Here is a 23,838-nt window from a genome sequence, read left to right on the forward strand (position 1 = left end):
TGCACGCGCAGTAGATTGACGGCCGGCGAGTCGGGGCCGATGGGAGCCATGATGGATGCATCCTAGGTGGTGGGAAGAAGAGGAGTTGTGAGCCGGGTTGTCCTCGTCGTCGCCAAGGCATATGGAAGGCATATAATTAGTATTAATCCGGCTCCGCCGGGCCCGGCCGTGGTACCTGCTGGCTCACCACCACCTACCTACTTATGCCCGGCTAGTAATTACCCTTTTGCTGGGTAAGGTATGGGGCAATTAGAAGCACTGCTGTAGACAGGTTGTCTACAAACAGGTACCTTACATACATGAGTACATACCTAGGTAGGTAGGTATTAACTCACATACTGTGTGTATGTAAATGTGTGTGTGCGTGCGTGCGTGCGTGCGTGCGTGTGCGTGCCGGCGCATATATATCGCATGCAAAGTGGCTGCGTACATGGCCCGTCGCCCGGTAATGCCACAGAAACGCACACTCCATGCGCCCGGCATACGTCAGACGCGTGTCAGGTGGCCCAAGGCCTTCTCGTCCACTCTCGACAACCCGAAAGGCAGACGAAAACGACCGATGGCGCCTCTTGCTCGACTCCCCCATCACGACGTCGCCCTCATGCCTCCTGTTCTCGTCCTCGAGAGGCGTCTCCGTACGACCTGAAGCCTCTCTCCCCATCCGTCTCTCTGCCTCGGACTTGGGCATCAACATCACCCACCGGCCATCCCAGTCCAACCCCCTTCTGAATCCGCCCGCATGCATACGCCCATCCATACACGCATACACGTACCAGGTATCATACATGCCGCGTTCCTCATCGCCAGAGGGTCGTGGGCGCATCCATGCATGCCCATACCGCACAGCATCTCCCGGAGCCCGTCCGGCCCCCCCTTCCCCTGGCCGTCCCACACGGTTGCACCGCGTCGGCCCGGGCGCCCACTCGAGAGTCTGGAGGGAGCCTCACTCCCCCCTCTGCCGGGCGACCGTCCTGCAAGTCATATCTTGGACTAATGGTATCTGCCATGCGCGACGCAGTGGCGTTTGCCGCCCGTCAATCTCCCCAGGCGTGGACGCTCCTGGCTGGCCGACTGTGCGGGTCGTACGAGGTAGTGGTTCGTGACCTGCACCCTCGAAAGCGACGCTGCCCAACCGACGACGGCGAGGCAAATTATGGACGCCTCGTCTTGGCCAGAGCCGCATGGTGGAGGGACGACGACATGGCAACAGGGGGCCCTGCCAAACCCTTCTTGCCGTTCTTTGATCGATCAAAACAAACTTATCGTGGATAGAGTTCTGATATCATCTTGAATGACGATGCCGAGGTGATAGATCGTGTTGCTGGAGCAGATGGCTGCTCGTACAGTACAGCGCACACACGGTCATCCCTGTCTACCGCTAGCGCCCACTGCGTCCCTAACCTCCGTCTAGAACCGCGGGGCGTTGGAGCAGAATGCGAAACAAAACGCTGGCCGTCTCCAACCAGTCAGCTGCTGTTATACATATGCATGCATAGGCCTGCGTGTATGCATGCGGCGGCTTGGAGCAAAGCTGAGTCGCCGTCTCGGCCCCCCCTTGCCCCTGGGCCAAGCTTCGTAAATCGTAACATGATCCGTCTCCCATGTGTTAGTTCATGCCTTGTACAGCAGGTCCAGGAATCCCGTCGCCAGGTCCACCACGACGCTTTTGTTTGGCAGCGATCCGGCCACGCCATACAGCGCAGCCGAATCGCCCACCGCCTTTCCCTTGGCCCCTTTGCCCTCCACCAGTCGCACCCTCTCCTTCTCCCGCTCCTCCTCCACAACCGCCTCGAGGTCGCTCACCAGCCGCTCCCAGACCTTGACAATGGGCAATGTCACGGCCACGTGTATCGCCGGCGGGCTCTGCAACGCGTTGAGGTGCCAGCCCTTGCTGGACATGCCGTCGGCAATGTCGTAGATGTTGAGGTTGCGCGCCGAAAAGGCCACCACAGAGACCAGTGGCTTGCCCAGCACCTCGAGCTCGCCGCCCAGCGCGGGCCCGTCGCGGATGGCGTCGGCAATCTTCTTGGCCGTGCCGACAATCTTGGCGCACGCGTCCACGTAGCCGGACTCGCCCACGGACATGAGGCTCGCCCAGCAGCCGGCAATGAGGGCGCCGGGCCGCGACCCGGCGATGCCTGGCGAGGCGTAGACACCGCCCGACCAGTCCGGGCACACAAAGTACTGGAAAGTCCGGAGCGCCGCCGTGCGGTACAGCACCGTCGAGTTCCCCTTTGGCGCAAAGCCGTACTTGTGCGTGTCGCAGCTGATGCTGGTGACGCCCCTGAGACGAAAGTCAAACGGCTGCGTCTCGAAGCCGGCCCTCTCCAGGCACGGAACCAGGAACGAGCCCAAGCAGCAGTCGACGTGCAGGCACAGCTTCTTGCGCAGCGCGAGCTTGGACAGCGCCGCGATGTCGTCCATGATGCCATGCGGGAAGTTGGGCGCGGAGCCGACGAGCAGCACCGTGTTGGCGTTGACGAGACGTGACATGGCGCGGATGTCGACCTGGTAGTCGGGAGCGGGACAGGCGACCATGTGGATCTTGATGTTGAAGTAGTCTCCAGCCTTGTGAAAAGCCGTGTGTGCAGTGTCCGGAATGATCCTTTTCAGGGGGTTAACAGACGACCTCGTCACCGTTGTCGCCGATTCACTCATCAGGGAGGTCGGCGACTCACATCTCGGGTTCGGTTATGCCACGCTCGGCGTATGCCTTCTGGCGAGCGGCCAAGCAGGCCATGAGAATGCTCTCGGTGCCGCCGGCCGTCGAGACACCGGCAGCGCCAGGAGGTGCGTGGAACATGTTGAGCACCATGCTCACCACCTCGGCCTCCATCTTGCGGACGCCGGGAAAGACGTCCGGGTGGATGGGGTTGGCGACGGTGAACTTGCCAAAGGCCTCGGTCTGCAGCTGGATCAGGCCGTCCTCGCCGTGGTAGACGGCGCCGGAGACGTATCCGTCCTCCCAGCGGGTGTGATCCATGTTGGCCAGCGCGTCGAGCTCGGCGCGGACGGCGTCGGCGGGCAGCCCCTCCTTGGGCAGCGTCAGGTAGCGCGTCTCAGTCTGGGGCACGAGCTTGGCCGACATGCTGGCGAGCGACTCCTGAACCTGCCTCTGGACCTTGCCGCGGACGCCCGGGGCGCGTAGGAAGTAGCCATAGAGAGTGCGCCGAATGTCGCGGTAGAGCTCGAGGATGGCGCCGATGAGGCCACGGCCCTTGAGCTTCCAGAAGAGGCGGCGTGTCCACCGTAGGACAAAGTAGAAGAAGACGATGTTGCGCAGCCTGTCGAGCAACGCCCACGACGCCAGTCCGTCAGCCCACTCCTGTCTCCGAGCATGCCACTTTCGACCCGTGCCATGGACCGCCACCGGAGCGAGTGGCTGCCGTGTAGCAACGGCGCGGCTCGGAAGGGCCCAGAGCCAGCCGTGCATGCGAATGGGGCGCAACGGCTCGAGCAGCACGACCGAGGGGGGGTCGCCGACTCACAGGTCCAGGCTGATCATGCTCAGCGAGAGCGCAGGCCGGCGTCGCTTGACGGATCCGAAACTTCCGCGCAGGCTGACGGGCATTCTCGAGCTTCCAGGCATCGTATCGTGTCGCACAGGGCGTGCCCGATGCGCCTAGATGCTTTTGTGCGGAGAGGGGAAGGGCAAAGGGGTGTGCGAAGAGGAGTAGGATGACGAGGAGGAGAATATGGAGCGGTTGAGGAACTGGCGAGTACCTACCTAGTACGGATACTACCCGGTGTGTAAGTGCCACACATGGCTGGGCTGCCCGCCGAGGCTTAAGCCACCGCGGGTACGTACCTACTGTAAGGTGGCCGGCCTCCCCGCTACAGAAGTGTCTGCATCTGCCAAAAGACGTGGGCGACGGCCATTACTTGGACATTTTGGCCGTGGGGCCACCTAGGTACTACCTGCCTTCCATTGCTGTGGGTGCGCCTCCATCGACTCTGGCACCCATGGCGTTATCACATGCAACGCTACGGATAATGTACTTACTACATGTAGCTCAAGCTGGCCTGGTGGGCTTTTTTGCCGAAGCTTGTACTGTAATTGCTGTACGTACGGATAATTAATTATGAGTATTACTATTTGCACAGACAAAAGTCTCTATTTGCACAGACGATCCACTTTTTCTGCGCGTACCCCGCCCGCCCAGCCCCCGCCACCCAATTTAGCTGCACTAACGTGGCAAAGGAGGGAGCCGCGCCAGCATAAAGATCATATATACCTATAAGCCTAGGGCACCTTAATTCGTTTAAATAACGCATCTTCGCGATTATCGCGAGATATGCGTATATTACGTCGTATATTACGGCCCGGCTAATAGTCCGGCCTAGGCTACGTGGGCGTGGGCTGCGTAGCTGGGATAACCTCCTCTACTGACGAGGCCGGCGTAGCCCTTGCACCTCTGCCCCGTCTCCCTCGAGATCCCCTTCCCCGTGTATTTGCGCGCGCTCGCGATCTTCCTAATAACGGCCGGGTAGAGCCCTAACTGCCTCCTTCATCGATCTCGGCTTATGTGCGCGTGCGGCGTATGCTAGCGTTGAGGCGGCGGGTGCTTGCCTGACTAGACCGCGGCAGCCGTCTCTGCGTGCCTCTAACTAACTATAAGGCCGGCTGCGAAGCTAGCTACGCGGCATCGTCGTCTTCGTCTCGATATGGCCTTAGGTCTTAAGGCATAGGTAGGCTAGTATTCTTAGCAACGCGAGGTCGGCCACGGAGGCTTTAAACGATATTAGGGTCTCGGATTCGAAGAAGTAGCTCGTCGAGATCCTAATAGTAAGGATTAGCGTAATTCGTATATAAAAGGGGGGGCTTCTCTACTAGAGGCTTCTTAAGCTACTACTAAGGGTAAATATCGTACTTTATAAGCGGAACGTTAGCTTAAAGGCGTTAGAAGATCGTATATATATAAGGAAGCCCTTACTATTATATAAATTAACCCGTATAATACGGTAGCGGCTATAACTCCCGCTCTTACCTAGGCTCTAAGGGCATCGCGGCTAAGGTAAGCCGGTATTGCTTAGTAAGGAGGTTAACCGCTTAATAGGTAAGTTTAATATTTAGCTTGCCTAGCTATTTTTAGCTAAGATAAAGAAGCCGCTGCCTTAACTTTTAGCGGGCCGCCTCTTAGATATAGGAGCGTTCTTTATTCGCGATTATTTACTCTAACGTAGTATATAGATAGAAGAGATCGCCGGTGCCTATAAGTAAATACGACTTTATATCTTTATATATAGTCTTAACTAAGCTATTAACCCTCTAGCCGAAGTTACGATAGCGGCTAATATAGTAATAAGCTTACTACTCTTACTATAGTATATATTCCTTAGAAATATATCTTACGATATAGCCTTAGTATTATCTATACTTATAATTAAGCGCCCGCTAAGCCGACTAAAAGCCTACCTTAGTTAGGGCGTAGATAACGGCCTTCTAAGCAGTAAATATCCCCTCGCGGCTATAGTCTTTAAGTTATACGGGTTATACGCTCGAGATCTTATCTTTAGCTTCTTCTTACGTAGCGACTCTACTAAGGAAGATATTAATAGGATCGTTAGCGCCGTTAACGCTATTAGCTTCGTTATCGTTATTATTATTATTATTATTAACGCCGCTAAGCTCCTTTTAACGTAATTTAATTTTCGTATTAATATTAACGTTAATATAGTAAATATAAAGTTATTATTATAATAAAGGGAAAACGCATAAGAGTATATTTTTAAGGGCTTTTTCCTTATCTTTAATAACTATAGAAGGTATTAAGTACTAGTCCCTCGGTATAGGGCTAGTACGTTAACCTTGCCGTCTACCTAGATCCGGTGCGGGTCTAACGGGTAATTAAACGGACTAGCTACCGTACGTAATTAAACGTATTATACGGACTAGCTACCGTATATTATTACGCGCATTAAATATAGACTAGCTACCGGTCTTACGAGTTAAAGTAAGAGTAGTAATAACTATTTATATTCTTCTCCGCCCGCCTAAGATCTAGCGGGTCCTCTATCTTCTATATATACTATAGCGAGCGTAAGACCTTACTTAGGGTTTTAACCGAGTAATATCTTAACCTTATAATCGTACGACGGTAGTACGGCGTATTAGCGGTATTTCCTAGTATTTTCCCCGGGTAGGCATAGGTATTTCTCTATAATTTCCCCGCTATATTCTCGTAGTAACTTCTTAAAGAAGTATCGGTATAATCCCTAAGGAGCTATTATTACTCGGGAAATCGTAGTGCCTTCCCTATATAATATATCCCTAGGGGAAATCTCTATAAAACGTCCGTGTAATCCGCTCGGTTATCGTTTCTAGGATTTCCGGGTAATTTCCTAGAGTTTACCCGGTGGCTTCTAGGTTCCTTCTTCCGCGGGGAGCCTTAGGGAGTTAGGGGTAACTTCCCTAGGAAAGGCCGATATCGTTATAGGTACCTAGATTATCGACCGTAGGGTGTCCCGTAATAGAAGGCGCCGGGACCCTAACTTTAAGGCGAAGCTCGTTAAAGCGTTTATAAAGCTACTAGAACCCTTCCTCCTTCTCTATATTAATAAGGCTAAAAGCGAAGTTAGCTATAGACCGTTAATTAGTAACTCTAGTAGCCTAGAAGAGATATCTTAAACTAGTTTATTTTATATATATTATTAAGTCCTAAGACTTCGGAAAGCGCTTCTATATCTGCTCGCACTAGGGTATATCTAAAGATAGCTTCGACCTTCTACTTATCGTTATCGTCGCTAAATTTAACTATATACTTAAGGCCGCCGCGTTAGAGGTAATCGATAAAGGCCTAGGTTATAGTCTTACTACTAAGGGCCGCGGCACGGATCTTCTAGCGGTCGTTATATATATCTCGCTAGCGGAAGAAGCTCTCTTTAGTAGAGTCCCTAATAATCGAGGCTATCTCGCGAGCTAGAAGGGCACGATACTTAGAAAGGCTTCTCGAGCTCTTACTATGCTTAGGTTCGGCGGCGATAGACGTTATAAGCTAAATAGTCGATTAATTCCCCGTAGTTATATTAACTATCGTTAACGCAAAAAGTCTACTTCTAGTAGGATCTCTTTATTACGGATGCGATAATCTTAATAGGGCAGTTAAGCTTCTATAAGGAAGCTTTACGAAGGCCGCTACTTAACGAAGCTCGTTAGAGGCTACGATTATAAATAAATATAATATATATAGGTAAGACCTACCCATTAATCTTACGCTTACGTAAGCTAGAGCTCTTAACGATAGCGGCACTATAACTGCGATAGAAGCTCTGGAGGAAGTCGTAGAGCTCGTTAAAGGAGTCAAAGGTTAGCGAGGGCGGCAGAGGTGGAATTGGCAGCCCGACGAGCTCTTCGGCAGGCTGTTCGGCAGGCTATTCGGTAGGCTGTTCGGCAGGCTGTTCGGCAGGCTGTTCGGCAGGCTGTTCGGCAGGCTCTTCGGCAGGCTGTTCGGCAGGCTGTTCGGCAGGCTCTTCGGCAGGCTCTTCGGCAGGCTCGTTGAGGATAAATCGTAGGTCCATCGCGAATAGCTTCACTTTGCGATGTAGGTGGGAAGGGCAGATTTCTCCCTTAGCGGGGCTTTACGCTACGCTTAGCGCGGCTCCCTCCTTTGCCACGTTGGTGCAGCTAAATTGGGTGGCGGGGGCTGGGCGGGCGGGGTACGCGCAGAAAAAGTGGATCGTCTGTGCAAATAGAGACTTTTGTCTGTGCAAATAGTAATACTCTTAATTATACCACTGTCAAATACGTAGTGCTTAAGCCCCGGCCGGGTCTCGGCGCGCTACAGTAAACGGCCGCCTCTTGTTGATCTCCATTGACATGTGTACTGTCCCCTGTACGGACTGCACCAAGTTACCTACCTACCTACCTATAGACAACATCGGTCAGCTCTTCGGTCAATGTATAGGGCAGGCAATGGGCAGCTGCATGAGCACAAATGCATGTTCGGGTGCCCGCGGGATCCCTGGACTCGGGCTGAAGAGACGGACAGATCGGAGACGATCCGATCACCCTCGCCGTTGCAAAGCCAAGTTGCCTTGCCCGGGAAGTGTGAGAGGCGTCTTAGGCCGTGCAACGCTCGCACATACATACACGACTGCCTTGCCGTGATGCCGGGCGAGGTGGGACGCCTGCTCCAAGGCATCCCTTGCACAGCCATCTAGAGTATATTTTCGGGTGCCGAGGCCCGCAAGTGAGGGGAAACATCGCCTTCTTCCTTGAACCGTGTCCTCGACGAGAGGCTGTAACGCCGTAAAAGCCGTCCCCGAGACGCGTCTCGAACACAAGCTTGTCTCTACTCGAGCGCCGCGAGACTCTTGTTTCGACCTTGGCCCACAGCATATTGTTCCCCGGTGCCAATCGGCCAAGGCGGCTGGTATTGTGTTCCAACATCAAACCATGCTGTCCACCACGGCACGACACTTGGTCCAACCACACGAGAGAAAAGGGGGTTGCCTTTCCGTGTTGAAGTGCGTCGCCACAGACGGATGCCTCCCATCTTTACACGAGTTACGTACGTCTCTTCAAGGCTACATCACACAAAGCTCCTCAGCCTGGTCCATCTGCGTTAACTTCGTGTTTGCATCAGCCGCGTATCCCTCCACTTGTCCAGAAATGTCCCATATCTCCAGGGCTGAAAGGAATACCCGCACAAAAAAGTCTGTCCCCTTTCCGTGCCGTGCCTTCGTGCATACACGTACATGGCTGTCTCGCTCGCAGTCTCTGCCTCGCCTTGCTCCCTGAATGCTCCACCCGCCCGGGCAACGCCGCAGAACGAAAAAAAAAAGGACGAGCTCGACACCGACTATACTCCGACAAACGCCATCAACGCACGCGAGCCCAACGTCTGCTTTTTCCCTCCAGAGCGCTCAGCGCAGGCCTAAAGCGCCTCTCCAGTCGGACAAGTACCGCTTCGACTCCGCTTCGCAGCTATGGGGCCCCGTCTGCTTGCAGTCGGGGAATATGATAACAAAGTCGCCTTTCTGGTAGGCGTCGCCGAGCTCTGCCTTGGAGTACGCAGCAAATGTCCTTTGTGGAACGAGGGCAAGCTTTGAAAGAATCGTCGGGTGCCATTGTACAATGTGTTCCTGTGTCTCTATTAGCCACTCTCGTGCCCTGTCGCGCGGAATCATCGGATGGACGTGCCAGTGCATGCCGCTCGGCCTTTTGAAAGTTGTAACTTCTGTAAAGCGGATCGTACCACGTCTCGAGGAAGAACTTGGACCACTCCCCGTTCCTCAGAATCACGCTCGAGTGCACCAGGCTATCCTTGTCCTGGCTGACGATGAAATCGGCGTCTTGCCCACGGAGATGCGAGAAGGTCTTGATGATGCTGTCGGGGGGCACGACTGGATAGTCCTTGATCATGAGGCCTTCCAGCGTCTTGGTTTCAAGCACCAAGGCCTCGAGGCTCTTGTTTGGGTCCATGATGAAGGCGTTCTGATCTAGATACCATATGAACTTGCAGTCAGGATACTTGGAAAGCGCGTGGCGCATCGCCACGATCTTGGTCCAGGACGGAGGCGCGCCGTGAGAGTCGTAGTCGAACGCCTTGACAACCATTGCCTCGTATCCTGGAATGCCCTTGTTAGCAGCTCTCTGTGGCCGTCGCGGGAGGCAAACGCGGACCGTGTTTTGCCGCATACGTCTCGCGGTTCTCCCTGACAGTCTTGAGGTAGGCATTGTCCCACGTGGTTGGATTAATTACTGTCACCAGCACCACAGGCGGAGAGCCGGACGGCACGCGTTCGTGGTAAGAGCTTGGCTTGCTGGGTCCGAAGAGGAAGTATGCTGCCGCCACACAGGCCAGACACACCAGAGCAATCATTCTCAACCGGCTCCTCCGTAGTAGCGGAAGCCTCGCCGACCTGGGCCGGAAGGGCGGCGGGTTGGAGTTTTTGCGAGGCGGATACGCGAAATGCATCTTGGGTGGCCGGCGCGCGCCCGAACAGACAGGGCTTCAATGGGGCTTGAAGGGAGCGGTCTGCTCGGCGCTGCGGGCACGGGTTTTCGCAGCGTCCTAGCTCATCCGTTTGGGGCCGCGTTGAATCGCGTTTTGGCTGTTGTTGTCGTTGTCGTTTCTGGCGATGTGTTGGCCGACTGCGTTCCGATGGGGAGACGCGGAGCATCAACGGTCGAAGCTTGAGCGCCCGGATCAGCGGCAAAGTCGGACGCAATCGTCGCGAGGCACCGGAGCGACTGCAATCGATCGGAGACGGATCGCGGCAAGGGTTCGGGGGGGGGGGGGGTTTGCAATGGAAGTTTTTATCGCAGCTCGAAAGCGAAGCGTGGCGCAATCCACGCCCATACAACGCTCCCCACTGAGCCAAACTAAGATGTGGCACTTTCGGCACCGGGCCCACTTAACACCGACTCCAACGTGCAATACGGAGTATTAAGCCAACTCTCCCCTGTAAAAATTCTTCTCTTCTGCGGGCTGTTAGCAGCCTGTTAGTGGATAATTATTTTCAGGTCACCCGACCATGCTTCTGCCTCTCTAGCCCTAACGGGGCTCTAGCAAGCACCAAAGGCAGACTTTGGAGAGTTCGTCTCCTCTTGGGAAGCTGGTCTCGAATAACGGCATGCCTCGCGCTGCCTCGCCTTCTGCCGCCTCGCGGCATCGCCTTCTTCTGCCGCCTTTACTGGCTGGCCTCGACTTCTGCCGCCTCGCGGCCCCGACCTCTTCTGCCGCCTCGCGGCCCGACTTCTTCTCGCCCTTCCTGGCACGCCTCGCGCTGCCTCGCACCCTCTGCCGCCTTTACTGGCTGGCCTCGCCTTCTGCCGCCTTGCGGCTCTGCCTCCTTCTGCCGTCTCGCGGCTCCGAACTTTGCCGCCTTGCGGCCCTTTCTGCCGCCCAGCGGCCCGACTTCCTCCTGGACTGGGGGCCGCCGGGGCCCCGAGGAGCTACAAGAGCCTAGAGCTCAAGGCCTCACCCGGTGTCCCCGGAGCTGCACACCAATCGACAACACCTCCACCACCTGCTTGCTACGAGGAGCAGGCACGGGGACTTCGCCGAATGTCATAACCACGAAGTGGCCCGGATCGAACGCTCCTGCGGAGAAGACAATCGCCATCGGGGCGAATCCCCGACTAACATTGCTACACTCTCTGCTTCCTTTTTCTTTTCTTTTCTTTCTGCCCCGTAGGCCCTCCTCGAGGGCTTGCGGCCGGCCCATGACTTCGTGGGCTTTCTCAGTCACCCGGCCTCGGCCAAAGACTGACTACTATTAGCTTCACTGCCGTGCCTGGAACCCGCTGACGGGGAAGGGCCCGAATTTCCGACCGGCCTCAGAGCCTCAGAATTGCTAGATGGAGTGGTTAGGTGCTACACACGGTCCTTAGTCCAGGTACTCGGGATATTCTATGTATCTAGTCTTCTCTAGCCTAGCACGTCTTTTGCCCTTATAGGGATGTCCCAGACGGTAATCAATACTACTACTACTACTACTACTACGGAGTATTAAGCCCACAGTTGTGCCCCGGCCCCGTCTATAAACAGACTCAAAGCCCGAATCGCTAGCGCGTTCATTCGAAGAAGCGTTTAATGCCAATGTAGGTAATGAGGTAATGCAGCATAGAGCAGCTGTTCAGCACTCAATGGATGAAAATTCACTCCATCTCCGTTGTTCTTGGCAATCCGGGCTGGGCAGTTGAGACGGGGCGTGAAGCAGAACACGAGATGGCGCTCGTGTGACGACAGCTTGCACGCCACAAAAACACCCGCATCGCTCCACGTGCACGGAAGGGTACGAACGCGCTCTTGTCATTTTGTCTCAAAGTATGTACAGTATGTACATCGAACATGTGATAGAATGTATCAGCTGTTACAAAGCGATCTACTCATTGCGGTGTGCGGAATGCACCCAGTAGACGCTCGCGGAAGGCGTCAAGACGCCAGTCCGCTTGTCGCTGATCACAACTCCAGCCTTGGCCAATGAGCAAGGAACCAAAACGGTCCATGCTCGAGGCGCCCGGCGGAGGTCCATTTTTGCACACAGACTAGTTGGCTTGACAAGGAGGAGCTTGGTCGAGACAACTTAAGAGTGTGCAGAGTAGTCATTGGGCCGGGCAGACGACGCGTCCGCCTCTCTACCTATCGGATCGGGAGCAAGAAACAGTCATCACTGATCCTTTTTCGTGCCCGGGCCTGCTTCGTCCCCGACCTCGTCATCGTCATCATCCTCACTTACATCGAGCACCTTGTCGCTCACATTGTTGAGCACCCGCGTGCTTATCGCCCGAACGGCCTTCCATATCGCCATGAGGAACGTAAAGGCACCAATGAGGACAAACACGAGGTTGAAGTTGTCCATTCTCGCTCTTCCGGTCCCGCGCCGACGACCTGAGCCCAACAGGCCGCTGGTCCGGAGATTCAACCACTGCCAGGGGCCCATTGCAACCAACGACTTGACAAAGCCAACAAAGCCGAGGGAAAAAAAGCCCTTGGCAAAATGATCTGTCCACGAGGCAGGCTCTTCATGCCGCGAGGGCTTCAGGGCTTCGACGTCTGCCACAACGCTCGAGACCGTGTCGCTGATTGTGCCCACTGGATCAAACCATAGATCCAGTATGGGGTCTGCGATGAAGCCCAGCAAGAATATTCCAATGACAACGACAGTAAGAGTCAAGGCCACTTGCGCCCACTTGCTGCTCAGCATGGAAGCCCAGTGCAGTCGCGCCAGCCGGTAGTTGAACTTGCACGTTGGGCACTGCCAGTAGTTCCTTGCGGCCATGGGATTGGTCAGTCGCCAGGAGTTGAGGCACCCTTCGTGAACATATTTTTGCGAGCCCTTGCATTTGCAGGGCGACAGCAATCGGCCCAGCTCGGGGTCGTCGGAAACATAGGACGGGCGGGAAGACGCTGAGGAGAAGCCCAAAGTAGACGTCACGTTCGATGGATATTTGGGCTGCTCAGTGTCGAGGCATATGCGGCATGTTCTCGGTCCGTAGTGTCCTCTTCTGGTGCTTTGAGCATGGCATGCTTCCGGTTCCCCGGCACTATCATCACCTGCCGGTTGCTGCCCGAGAGACTCAGTTCCGGGATTGCCCGGGCCATCCGGCGCCGAGTCGCTCTCGACTGGAAGGTCCCAGTTCCAGGTCGGCTGTGTGCTCATCATGAGCAGGGCTGTGTGATCCAAAAAAAAAAGTGTACGCTGATTCTGCAAGCAGTCGAGGGAGGGTCATTAGATAGCGGGAGAAAAGGGTTTCGACCAGGCTGAGTAGAGGCGCGTGCTGCACCGAGACAATTTCATCAGCGAGAATGGCCAGCTCATCGAGGAGAAAAAGAAAAATGACTGTCAATGATTTAATGATAGCTTGGTGCTCACCCACGGACGAGGCGAAGCAGTCGCCACATTATGCAGAACGCAAACGTGGGCCACTACAGTATCGTGGCGGGTTTGAAGGCTCGGCAAGCATTGAAAGGGAGACGTCGTCGGTTGGGCGGTGCGAAGATTCGGCCACGCTTCGTCTTCGGTGCCAAGCCGGAGACCGGCAAAACTAAAAGCCCGGGCTCAGCGCCACCAAGGCCGGTTAAGCTTGGACGCGCAGCTCCGCCGTGCCTAGCAATGACCACACGCAGCCGAGTTCATCACAGCTCGCTGCAGCTGTTCCCCGAGCCACCAATTTGTCACCTCTTCCATCCTCCTCGCACAGAGACATTGAGCTGAGCCTATCCTCGACAGCCGCTGCAGCCATGGCGGACCGATACTCCTTCTCCCTCACCACCTTCTCGCCCAGGTATGCGTGCCCGCCTCTTGCTCCCTGCGTGCCGAATCTTTGCTCACAGTCGACACAGTGGAAAGCTGGTACAGATCGGTACGAGCTCGCCTCTGCCTTGCCTCTCGGCTTTTGATGCCGCAGTTCCACAGCTGTTCTCGAGGTCCTTCATCGGGCAAGCTGACCCTCAATGCGTGCAGAGTATGCCCTCAATGCGGTGAACCAGGGCATCACAGCTCTGGGCATCAAAGGTGCGCAGCCCCCACACGTCACCGCGACAGACGCCCTGGAGCCTAACAGGTCGCAGCCACAAATGGCATCGTCCTCGCCACGGAGAAGAAGTCGTCCTCGCCTCTCGCGGACCAGAGCACCGTGGCCAAGATCAGCAACATCACCCCCAACATCGGCACCGTCTACTCCGGCATGGGGCCCGACTACAGGGTCTTGGTCGATCGCGCGCGCAAGGTCTCGCACACGGGCTACAAGAGAATCTACAACGAGTACCCTCCCACGCGGATACTGGTGCAGGACGTGGCACGGGTCATGCAGGAGGCCACCCAGTCTGCCGGCGTGCGGCCATACGGCGTCAGCATGCTTGTAGCCGGATGGGATGACGGCATCGAGCCCGAGGGCGAAGAGGAGATGCCCGCCGAGGGGGAGAAGAAGCCGAGCAAGAAGACCGGCGGCATCCACAAGGGCGGCCCGATGCTGTACCAGGTCGACCCCACAGGGAGCTACTTTCCGTGGAAGGCTACGGCCATTGGCAAGAGCGCCACCAAGGCCAAGACGTTCCTGGAGAAGAGATACTCGGAGGAGCTGGAGCTCGAGGATGCGATACACATTGCCCTGCTGACTCTCAAGGACAACATCGAGGGCGAGATGAACGGAGACTCGATTGAGATTGGTTCGTTTCTTCCCACTTGACATCTGCTGCAATAGGTCGAGTGCTAATTGTTGGCAGGCATTGTCGGACCTCCCGCCCATCACTTGCTGGGGATTGAGGGCGTCGAGGGAGCGACCGGGCCGCGATTCAGGAAGCTGACTCCACAGGAGATTGAGGACTACCTGACGAGTCTATAATGGAGTTGCCGGGCTGGGTAATGCGAGCAGGTCTTTGTACAATAGAGGATCATAAATGCTCATGGAGCAGCACCTCTGTGTTTTGATGTCACTTCCATCTGTCTTAATGAGTCGAATGTTCAGGCCGGCACGGGAGCTGTCAAGATAAAGGACGACCGGGGTCCTGCTGCAACAGCGATCGCCTTTTGTCCACTAGGCACATGGAAATCGACTTTTGTCCAATCTTGGACTCCGTGCCCAGCAGACTTTCCCAGTCCAGTTTGTCCATTCCTATTGTCGCCAAGGGCGTATATGGACCCGTCCGTGGTCAAGGCTAGCACGTGCAAGTCACCAACTGCCATATCCTTGACATCCTTGCCGTCATCTACCTCGATATAGTTGGGGACTCGGCTGAGGGCTAGAAAGGGTCTCTTGCGAGACTCTGCTCGATGCGGTGACATGCCCCAGAGATAGATGCCGCCGCTCTCCGTCAACGCAGCAATGGTGTAGCCTCCAGCTGACACATGCTTGATTGGTTCCTCGAGGTCAGCGAGGTCGAGTACTATGCCGGGCTGGTCTGCAGGCCTGGAAGACGGTCAGTCCGTGTATCCTGTCTTTTTCGGTCTTATCCAGGATTGGCCATACGCCTCGTCGGACACGTCGCGCCCTAGGCAGTCCTGGAAGCGCGCATCGCCCATTGTGGCGACGGTGCCGTCCTGGTAGAGGATGGCGAAACCAGCAGCAAAAGCTGCAATAGTACTGACGGCAGCGCCCTTCAACGGCCACGATTTAAGAGGGTCGCAAGCTCTCACTCTCTCCATGCAAGAGTACTTGACAAGAAGCTTCCCGGGTTGACGACGGCCTTGTCCATCACAGACGGAGACGTCGTCGTCTTGGACCATGAGGACCTCGCCGTTGGCCGCCTCAGCAAAAAAGTGAGCAAGACTATGGATCCGACTGTCTCGCGGGCCGATGCCGGCAATGCACAGCCGGCCATCTATCCGCACTGCACGGAGTGGTAAGAAAGTCAGTAGGCGCTGGGCCGTCGAGGACAAGAACGCGCACCTTGGGTGTAGGAGAGTCGGGCCACGGGGCGTTCGATGCGCTCGGCCTCAAGTACTTTTGCAAAGCAGAACAAGTCATCTGGCTCGTGCCGATCCGAGTTGGAGTCAAAGGAGAGTTGGCCACAGGCGTTGAAGCCGGCTGCGAAAAGAAGCATGTGCGTCGGATTGGGCGGTGCGTCAACCATGTTTACCTGACAATCAATCGATGGATCTTGACCTTGCCACTTCTTAGCCCCAAAGCACGCTCATGGCGAGATGCCCTCAGCCAGGTGGATCAGAAGTCAGAGTGAGGTCGTTGTTGTCGTACGTAAGCAGCCAGCGGTTCAATTGACTGCGAACTCGATTTATATCAACACACCGAAGCTATCATCGACAGCAGCTGCCGACGACAGCAGACAAACGTAAAATCCCTGACAAATTTACCATCAAATGTAAGAGAGCTTTCTGTCGGTGACAGTCGGCGACTTTAAGCCCATTCACTTGAAGTTCAAGCTGCATCGTTTTGCATACGTTCAGCAGGATCCAAGGACTGACCACCGTCCCCAATAAGTCTTATCAAAGTAATATTACAGGCCTGGCCTGAGAAATTGAGTTGAGCTCTGGCAGTAGAAAAAAGGGATGCGTACATAAAGTGGGACCTGCCCGATAAAACAGATTGCCCCTTTAGTTATATACGCGGGGCCTTCGGTAACTGTTGGCCTCCATCCAGTCGATCCAGAGGCCGTTTGAACTTCTTCCGCACTCTGTACGGTACGTCGACCAAGTACGCTGCCTCAGAGGATTGCCAAACGACGTTGACCCTTTCTTGTACAATCGTTGTCGCGCGCCGAATGCAACGAGCGATGCGATGCTCCCAAAGAGTGTCAATTAACCAGAGACTCACCGTCATCGAGAGCACGTACGCTGGTCCAATCGGCCGAGCCTGACGAAAGTCTGCATTTGCTGTTTGTTTGGTGCCTGAAACGACCGCCCTGCCGAACTCCGGCTTGGTTGTTTTCCCGACAATCATGTTTGCTCTCCTGTGGCATTGGAACGGCTGAGAGCCCGACGATGCTGATACTTTGGGCATCGCCGATGACTAGTTCTGCGACTGTTGCCTCCGCCCCAGCTCTACGAATAGGTCACGCCTGCGCGCAAGCGGCCTTGACAACCACATGGCGTCTGTGGCTATGCCTGGCGTCGACTCTAGTGAAGACGAGTCCGAACCCTTTGGTCGACTCTATCGTACGCAGACGCAAGCAGCTATCGAACGAGCTTCTACCCCTGAGCCAAAGATCAGGGAGCACATCTCTGCGGCCGCCCAAGATGCCCCGCTGGCTCCCGAGGCCGGGCAGGCCCAAGTCCCTGGCGAGATAACCTCGAGAGCTTATCAGCTCGAGATGCTCGAACAGAGCCTGAAGCAAAGCGTCATCGTTGTGGTGCGTTTGAGAAAACCGCCGCCTACTGCTCGATCCACTGACTGGGTCATGGTAGATGGACACCGGTAGCGGCAAAACGCAAATGTGAGTTGCCTCTTTGCATTCCTATGACTTCCATACCTTGCTGCCTGCGAGTCGAGCTGACACTGGCTCCAGCGCCGTGCTTCGGATCAAGGCTGAGCTGGAGAGGGCGAGCCCGGACAAAGTAAGCCGCTGCCTTTGCCCTCGAACGGCAGGCCCAAATGCTGATCAAAGGCACAAAGATAATCTGGTTTCTCGCTCCGACAGTGTCGCTCTGCGGTCAACAGTTCAACGCTATCGGCCTCCAGATCACCTCGACGCGCATCAAGCTGTTGACCGGCAATGAGAACGTTGACACGTGGAACGCAGACACTTGGGACTTGGCCATGGAGGATGTTCGCATCGTCGTCTCGACCTACCAGATACTGCTCGACGCTCTCAGCAATGCCTTCCTCAGTATAAACCGCTTAGCTCTCATCATCTTCGACGAGGGTACGTCAAAGAATTGTCCGGTTCCCCGTGCGTCTTCAATCTAACGCGCTACAGCCCACAATTGCGTCGACAGGCACCCGGGAAGTAAAGTCATGGCCAACTTCTACCACAGGCGCAGAGATCGCGGCGGCGATATGCCTTGCATCTTAGGCCTGACGGCAACCCCGAGCATGAGATCCAATTTCAAAGGCGTTGAGACCCTTGAGGCGATTCTCCACGCCAAGTGCGTGTCACCAACTGTTCATCGTGAAACACTCCTCGAATTCGTCAAGAAGCCAGAAATACTTTGCGCTTGGTACACCCCCCAAGCCTCTGATCTTCTCACCAAGACCATGCAGTCGCTGTGGGATGCTCGTTGCAATCTTGACATTGCGCAAGACCCTTACATTATTAGCCTGCAAGCCGAGCCAAATGACAGGAACCTTCGGTCCCTGGCGAAAGCCATTGAGAGACACGAGACATACTCGCAGAATCAGATCAAAGGTCTCTGGAACCGTTGTGTCGAAGTCCACAAGCAACTTGGCCCCTGGGCGGCCGACCTCTATCTCTGGAACGCTTGCAAATCCTACCTAGACCGCCTGGAGAGAACTGATGACTTTTTTGATCAATGGTCGAACGCGGAGAAGCGATACGTTGCCGATTTCCTCCGCCGCGTTTCGCCCGAACGCCCATCTCCGAGGCCGCAGAACAGTTCCGACTTGTCTGACAAGGTCACTGTCCTCTTGCAGGAACTGCTGTCGATTGAACAAGATGTTGTTGGCATAATATTTATCAAGGAACGGTCCACGGTCACGATGCTCTGCGAAGTGCTTGCGTCGTGCCCGAGAATCGTGGAAAGATACCGCATCGGCTGCATGGTTGGCGGCTCTACGCACTCGGCCAGGAAGCGGACCTTATACGAGTTCTGGGGCGAGACGAACCAGACGGGTCTGCAAGACTTTCGGTCGGGAGCAATCAACTTGCTCGTGGGAACGTCTGTGCTAGAGGAGGGAATCGACATTCCGGCTTGCAACCTAATTGTGTGTTTTGACAAGCCCCATACCCCCAAGGCCTTTGTGCAGCGGCGTGGGAGGGCGCGAATGGGAGACTCAAGGCTGGTTTGGCTCACGGAGCAATCGCCCGACGTCATCCAACAATGGGAAGCACTCGAGGAGGAGCTGAAGCACATGTATGAGGATGAGGAAAGGGAAATTCGCAAGCTGGAAATGCTGCAAGATTCCGAGCCCGGGGGCACCATCAACTTCGAGGTGGAGTCCACCGGGGCGCTGCTCGATCTCGACAATGCGAAGCAGCACTTGCAGCATTTTTGCAGTACCGTGTCAAAGGGCGAGTTCATCGATAGCCGGCCCGACTATGTTCTGCAACGTCATTGGGACTCGTCGCCGCCCAGGTTGAGCGCGGCCGTCTTGCTCCCCCCGTTTGTTCCGGGAAAACTGCGCCGCGTCGAGGGTAAGTCCACGTGGCTGTCGGAGAAGAGTGCTACCAAGGATGCGGCATTTCAGGCCTACGTGGCGCTCTACAGGGCCGGCCTCGTCAGCGAGCACTTGCTGCCCCTGAAGTTCGACGCAGCGCCGTCCGTGGAGACGAGGGCACCGGAGATTGATGTCGAGCCGCCATTCGATCCCTGGTATCAGGTGGCGAGGGATTGGAACAAGGATGGGCGCAGATGGCTCTATGCCCTGAGCTACCAGGATGAGAATCAGGTGCAGACTGAGTATGAGGTTCTGCTTCCTGTCCGGCTGGACCAGATTCGCCCTATTGAGCTTTTCCTGGATGTTGGGAGAGTCTGCCAGCTACAATTCGGCCTTCCGAGGGCCGTCTCTACGCAAGAAGCTGCGGCTTGGCCTGACCAAACGTCGGCCTTGCTCGCAGTCCCGTTTGCTCACCGATGGCACGTCGAGGACAGCCCCCAGGTTGTCAAGTTCACTGCCAAGGGGGTTGACGTTTCAAGGGAGCAGATTGGCTCAGCACTGTTCGATCCTCATGACGAAGGCCACAGCGGCGGACAATTCCTCGTTCGGGATCAATACGGGACTCCGTTCCTGTGCAACGGCCAGATTGCAGAAAAGCCGCCCATCGAAAGAGTGCAACATCCTTTTACCGATTATGACCTTGCACCGAGCGATGAGCCGTACCTGATCCTTAGAAGGTGGACCAAGCGGTTTGATTTCCTGCACCGCCTTCAGCCGGATGCTGGCTCCGTGGTCACGGCCACGGAGCGCTATCCCTGGGTGCTTCCCCAGTCGTGGGCCCTCCTCGACGAGGTCCCGGCGAGGCACGCCAAATTTGGCATGATGATTCCGTCAATCGCACATGAGCTGCAAGTGATGCTGACGGCAAAGGAATTGGCAACGACCATCCTGCAACGTGTTGCCATTGCTGACCTAGGCCTTGTCCGAGAAGCAATAAGCGCCCGCAGTGCCTCGGAGCCTGTCCATTACGAAAGGCTGGAGTTTCTAGGCGATTCGATTCTCAAATACTGCACCTCGGTCCAAGCCGCTGCCGACCGTAAGCCATAGCCCATCCCTACCAAGGACCTCCACTGACGTTGGCGAGTAGATCCTGAGTGGCCCGAAGGCTACCTTTCAGGCTTCCGAGATGGTCTCATCTCTAATTCAAGGCTTTGCCGAGCCGCAATCGACAGCGGCCTTGCCAAGTTCATCCTCACCAAGCGCTTCACCGGCAAGAAATGGCGGCCGCTGTATGTGGACGGGTATCTACAGCAGACTCGAGGACACGAAAAGGGCATCCTGATGTCGACCAAAACACTTGCCGACGTGGTTGAGGCCTTGATCGGGGCATCGTACATTGACGGGGGTGTCTCCAAGGCTGTGGTGTGCATGTCGACCTTTTTGCGCGAATGTGAGTGGCGGGATGTTAGAAGAGGCCGAGAACGACTCTTCCACCTCACCCGAAGTGTCGATACCCTGCCACCCGTGTTGGAGCCGCTCGAGAAATTGGTCGGGTACTCTTTCCAGAAGAAAGAGCTTCTCATCGAGGCCGTGACGCATGCTTCGTATGTACTGGACGCCGGCAGGCGATCATATGAGCGACTCGAGTTCCTCGGCGATGCAGTTCTCGACCACATTGTTGTCACGAAGCTGTTTGGCGTCAGGCCTCCCCTACCGCACTATGACATGCACACACTCAAGACAGCCATGGTCAACGCAGATTTTCTCGCCTTGGTCGTCATGGAAAATGGTCTGCGCCAGAGTGATGGCGCGGCCGCGGAAGAGGCCGGGAGTGGTGAGCGGGATGGAGGCTTGGCGTTGTGGAATTTCATGCGCCATGCCTCCCCTGCCATCGGGGCCGAACAAGGACGGATGCGGAAGCGACATGGCGCCATGAGGACAGCAATCCTAGAGACCATGGAACGCGGAACGCATTACCCGTGGGCGTTGCTCGCGCGGATGCAGGCGAAAAAGTTCTTTTCGGACTTGTTCGAGGCACTCCTGGGGGCCGTCTGGATCGACTCGGGCTCCAAGGAAACGTGCGAGGCCGTGGTGGCGCGGTTCGGCATCCTGTCTTACCTAGAGCGACTGCTGGGGGACAAGGTCGAGGTCCAGCATCCCAAGCAGTTGCTCGGCAAGCTGGCCGTCGCGGACACGGTCACGTATGACATCGATGCCAAGGAGGGCAACGACGGCGAGAAGAGGTATCTGTGCACAGTCCTAGTGGGGGACAGGGTTGTTGCCGAGGTGGACGACGGCGTGAGCAGGGAGGAGGTGCAGACGAAGGCAGCGCACGAGGCTGTCGGGCTGCTCAAGAGGGAGCAAGAGTCGTCGCATGTCGGCTGACGCTGGTTACGACGATGTAATGATGTGATGTGACGAGTTGACGATTCATGTTGGACGAGTCTGTGGCTTGGTTGGATGATTGACGATGCGAGCATTACCGTGCAGAGGCGAGGCAGGCGTGGCCAGATTATCGTGTACGGACCGAGATGAGGTCTGGGGTTGACGAGAATGAGGTTGCTATGCATGCTTTTGCAGCTCGGCCAGAATCGCGTCGACCATCCAGCCAAGCAGGACCTCCATGTCGGCATCGACCGGGGCCTCCTTCAACACCCGGATGCCCGCCTCGTCGAGCGCACGGCCCCTGAAGCGGCCCTCGACGTCGCCGTCGTCGAACATCCAGGCGTGGTCGGCCACGTAGTTGGGCCAGACGACGGAGTCGACGTAGCCCGGCGGGTCCTGCCAGAAGCCCTCGATGGTAACGTAGCCAAGCCGGGCCTCGCGACGGGCCTTGGTCCTGGCGTACGAGGCCCGAACAAAGAGCTTGAGATCCAGGCAGGGGTTCAGCAGGGCCGCCATGGACGGACAGTAGAGCAGGAAGCCGTCGAGGAGGCAGAGGCGGAGGGAGCCGTGCAGCGGGTGCGACGCGCCCAGAGCCGAGGCGACCTTGGCCTTGACGGCGGCGACAGCGGCGTCGTTGACGGGACACTGGCCGACAGCGTTCTGGTCCTCCTTGGATTCGAGCGTGGGCTTTGGGGTCGAGGTCAACGGCCAGGGCTCAGGCGTAGGAGCAAAAGGCGTGCTTACCGGAAAGGAGGCGTGTTGGCGGATATAGCAGAGGGCGTCGGCCATGGCGGCGACGTCGATGGCCTCGGCGCAGTCCCAGTCGCGCAGGCCATTCTTGTACGGCAACCTGCACGTTTGATGAGGTTGTGTAAGTAAGGAACTCTAAGCCAACGATGCCATACAAATCACCGCATGCATCTAAACACACACACACACTGGCATATGTAGGTTGTAGACAAGGCCAAGGACAGAGGGAGGACAGAGGGTTGTAGGCATCTTTGACTCACTCCGTCTCGGGCTTATAGAAGTCATCCTCGTGGAGGATAAAGGAGCCGGGGAAAATGTCCCGCAGCAGCCGGGCGAGGGTGGTTTTTCCGCTCGAGGAGCAGCCCGAGATGCTGACGACGAGGGCCTGTTGGTTGCTGGCGGTGGCCATTTTTCTGGACGCGGGTTCTGGAGTGATGAATGGGAAGAGAGAATGGGTGGTACGGCGGCCAATAGGTGAGTTAGAGTTAAAAGGCATTTTTAGATTTTTCTCGTCTATATATATACCTAGGTCTATAGCTATATTATACTTCGTTATATTTATTATAGATATATACCTTAATAGATAAGTATATAAGCGTATAGTTATATTAGTAATATATATAAAAGAGAAAAATAATAATTACTTTATATATATATTCCTTATTATTATAGAGTAGGTAGAGGCGTAGGTATAGGTACGGTCTATAAGAAGAAGGCTAATAATCTATAAGGGGGAAAAGGAAGAGAAGTACGGGCTTAGCTTATATAGGCATATAGGCCGCTTATATATAGACTTAGCCTAGACCCTAGTCTAGGCTTATATAGGGTAAAAGCCCTTATACTTATTAGCTATAAAAAAGCGTATATAAGAAAGAATTTAAAGAATAAGTATTACTATTTACTTAAGACTAAATCTCTATTTAGCTAATACTAGTAAATGCGGGGTACCTTAATATCTTATACTAATATCTTATAAGTACTATCTTTTTACTATTCCTTTAGCGAAAAATTCCTAAAAACCCTTAGATAGCTTTAACTATAAAGTAGCGTACTTAAGCGTTTAAGCTAGTAAGGGAGGGGTCCCCCTTAAGTAGGGGCCCTACTATAAGGGTTTACCCCTACGTAAGGTAAGCGCGATATATAAAATAAGTACTTTAAGATACTTTATATTTTCCTTTAATAACTAAAATATAATATAGCTAATTAAAAAAGGGGATTTTAAGAGACTCTTAGCTAAATAAAGATTTAGTCTTAAGTAAATAATAATACTTTAAAGAATTACCTTATATATATTTATAGCTAATTATATATTAATTAATATAAAAAAGAAAAATATAGTTACTTTATATATACTCTTTATTACTCCTTTTCTTTTTTTCTCTTTCTTATTATTATTATATTATAAGTTCTCCTTATTATTTTATCTTAAATACTTTAGAATAATAATATATATAAGAGTCTTTAACTATTATAAGTTATAGGCTTAAGCTATAGCCTAAGCTATATAGTTATATATAAAGGGC

The 23,838-nt window shown here is 54.7% G+C and overlaps 8 protein-coding genes across 8 annotated transcripts; 2 read left to right on the forward strand and 6 right to left on the reverse strand.

Moving 5' to 3' along the window:
- Positions 1–1,611: 1,611 nt before the first annotated feature.
- Positions 1,612–3,571, reverse strand: HRG_00864 (pyridoxal-dependent decarboxylase conserved domain-containing protein; the record flags this gene model as incomplete). The annotated part of the gene is made up of 3 exons (XM_044859335.1): positions 1,612–2,605; positions 2,679–3,284; positions 3,489–3,571. The coding sequence occupies 3 exons, from the start codon at positions 3,569–3,571 to the stop codon at positions 1,612–1,614; spliced, it is 1,683 nt and encodes a 560-aa protein (XP_044725735.1).
- A 3,800-nt stretch (positions 3,572–7,371) lies between these two features.
- Positions 7,372–7,518, reverse strand: HRG_00865 (PT repeat domain-containing protein; the record flags this gene model as incomplete). Its single annotated transcript, XM_044859336.1, has 1 exon — positions 7,372–7,518. The coding sequence occupies one exon, from the start codon at positions 7,516–7,518 to the stop codon at positions 7,372–7,374; it is 147 nt and encodes a 48-aa protein (XP_044725736.1).
- Positions 7,519–8,865: 1,347 nt separating this feature from the next.
- Positions 8,866–9,920, reverse strand: HRG_00866 (galactosyl transferase GMA12/MNN10 family domain-containing protein; the record flags this gene model as incomplete). The annotated part of the gene is made up of 3 exons (XM_044859337.1): positions 8,866–9,084; positions 9,143–9,570; positions 9,626–9,920. The coding sequence occupies 3 exons, from the start codon at positions 9,918–9,920 to the stop codon at positions 8,866–8,868; spliced, it is 942 nt and encodes a 313-aa protein (XP_044725737.1).
- Positions 9,921–12,117: 2,197 nt separating this feature from the next.
- On the reverse strand, positions 12,118–13,110 carry HRG_00867 (RING-variant domain-containing protein; the record flags this gene model as incomplete). Its single annotated transcript, XM_044859338.1, has 2 exons — positions 12,118–12,961; positions 13,028–13,110. 2 exons carry the CDS (start codon positions 13,108–13,110, stop codon positions 12,118–12,120), a joined length of 927 nt encoding a protein of 308 aa, XP_044725738.1.
- Positions 13,111–13,691: 581 nt separating this feature from the next.
- HRG_00868 (proteasome subunit domain-containing protein) lies at positions 13,692–14,794 on the forward strand (the record flags this gene model as incomplete). The annotated part of the gene is made up of 5 exons (XM_044859339.1): positions 13,692–13,735; positions 13,794–13,813; positions 13,915–13,965; positions 14,022–14,618; positions 14,676–14,794. The coding sequence occupies 5 exons, from the start codon at positions 13,692–13,694 to the stop codon at positions 14,792–14,794; spliced, it is 831 nt and encodes a 276-aa protein (XP_044725739.1).
- Positions 14,795–14,913: 119 nt separating this feature from the next.
- HRG_00869 (regulator of chromosome condensation (RCC1) repeat domain-containing protein) lies at positions 14,914–16,022 on the reverse strand (the record flags this gene model as incomplete). Its single annotated transcript, XM_044859340.1, has 3 exons — positions 14,914–15,358; positions 15,419–15,779; positions 15,839–16,022. The coding sequence occupies 3 exons, from the start codon at positions 16,020–16,022 to the stop codon at positions 14,914–14,916; spliced, it is 990 nt and encodes a 329-aa protein (XP_044725740.1).
- Positions 16,023–17,006: 984 nt separating this feature from the next.
- On the forward strand, positions 17,007–21,565 carry HRG_00870 (ribonuclease III domain-containing protein; the record flags this gene model as incomplete). The annotated part of the gene is made up of 7 exons (XM_044859341.1): positions 17,007–17,255; positions 17,311–17,339; positions 17,412–17,460; positions 17,519–17,768; positions 17,823–18,111; positions 18,163–20,276; positions 20,328–21,565. The coding sequence occupies 7 exons, from the start codon at positions 17,007–17,009 to the stop codon at positions 21,563–21,565; spliced, it is 4,218 nt and encodes a 1,405-aa protein (XP_044725741.1).
- A 177-nt stretch (positions 21,566–21,742) lies between these two features.
- On the reverse strand, positions 21,743–22,724 carry HRG_00871 (AAA domain-containing protein; the record flags this gene model as incomplete). Its single annotated transcript, XM_044859342.1, has 3 exons — positions 21,743–22,252; positions 22,310–22,415; positions 22,576–22,724. The coding sequence occupies 3 exons, from the start codon at positions 22,722–22,724 to the stop codon at positions 21,743–21,745; spliced, it is 765 nt and encodes a 254-aa protein (XP_044725742.1).
- Between the last annotated feature and the right edge of the window lie 1,114 nt (positions 22,725–23,838).

The sequence above is a fragment of the Hirsutella rhossiliensis genome (genome assembly GCF_020360975.1).
Source record: "Hirsutella rhossiliensis strain HR02 chromosome Unknown scaffold00001, whole genome shotgun sequence".
In the NCBI taxonomy this organism is placed as follows: domain Eukaryota; kingdom Fungi; phylum Ascomycota; class Sordariomycetes; order Hypocreales; family Ophiocordycipitaceae; genus Hirsutella; species Hirsutella rhossiliensis.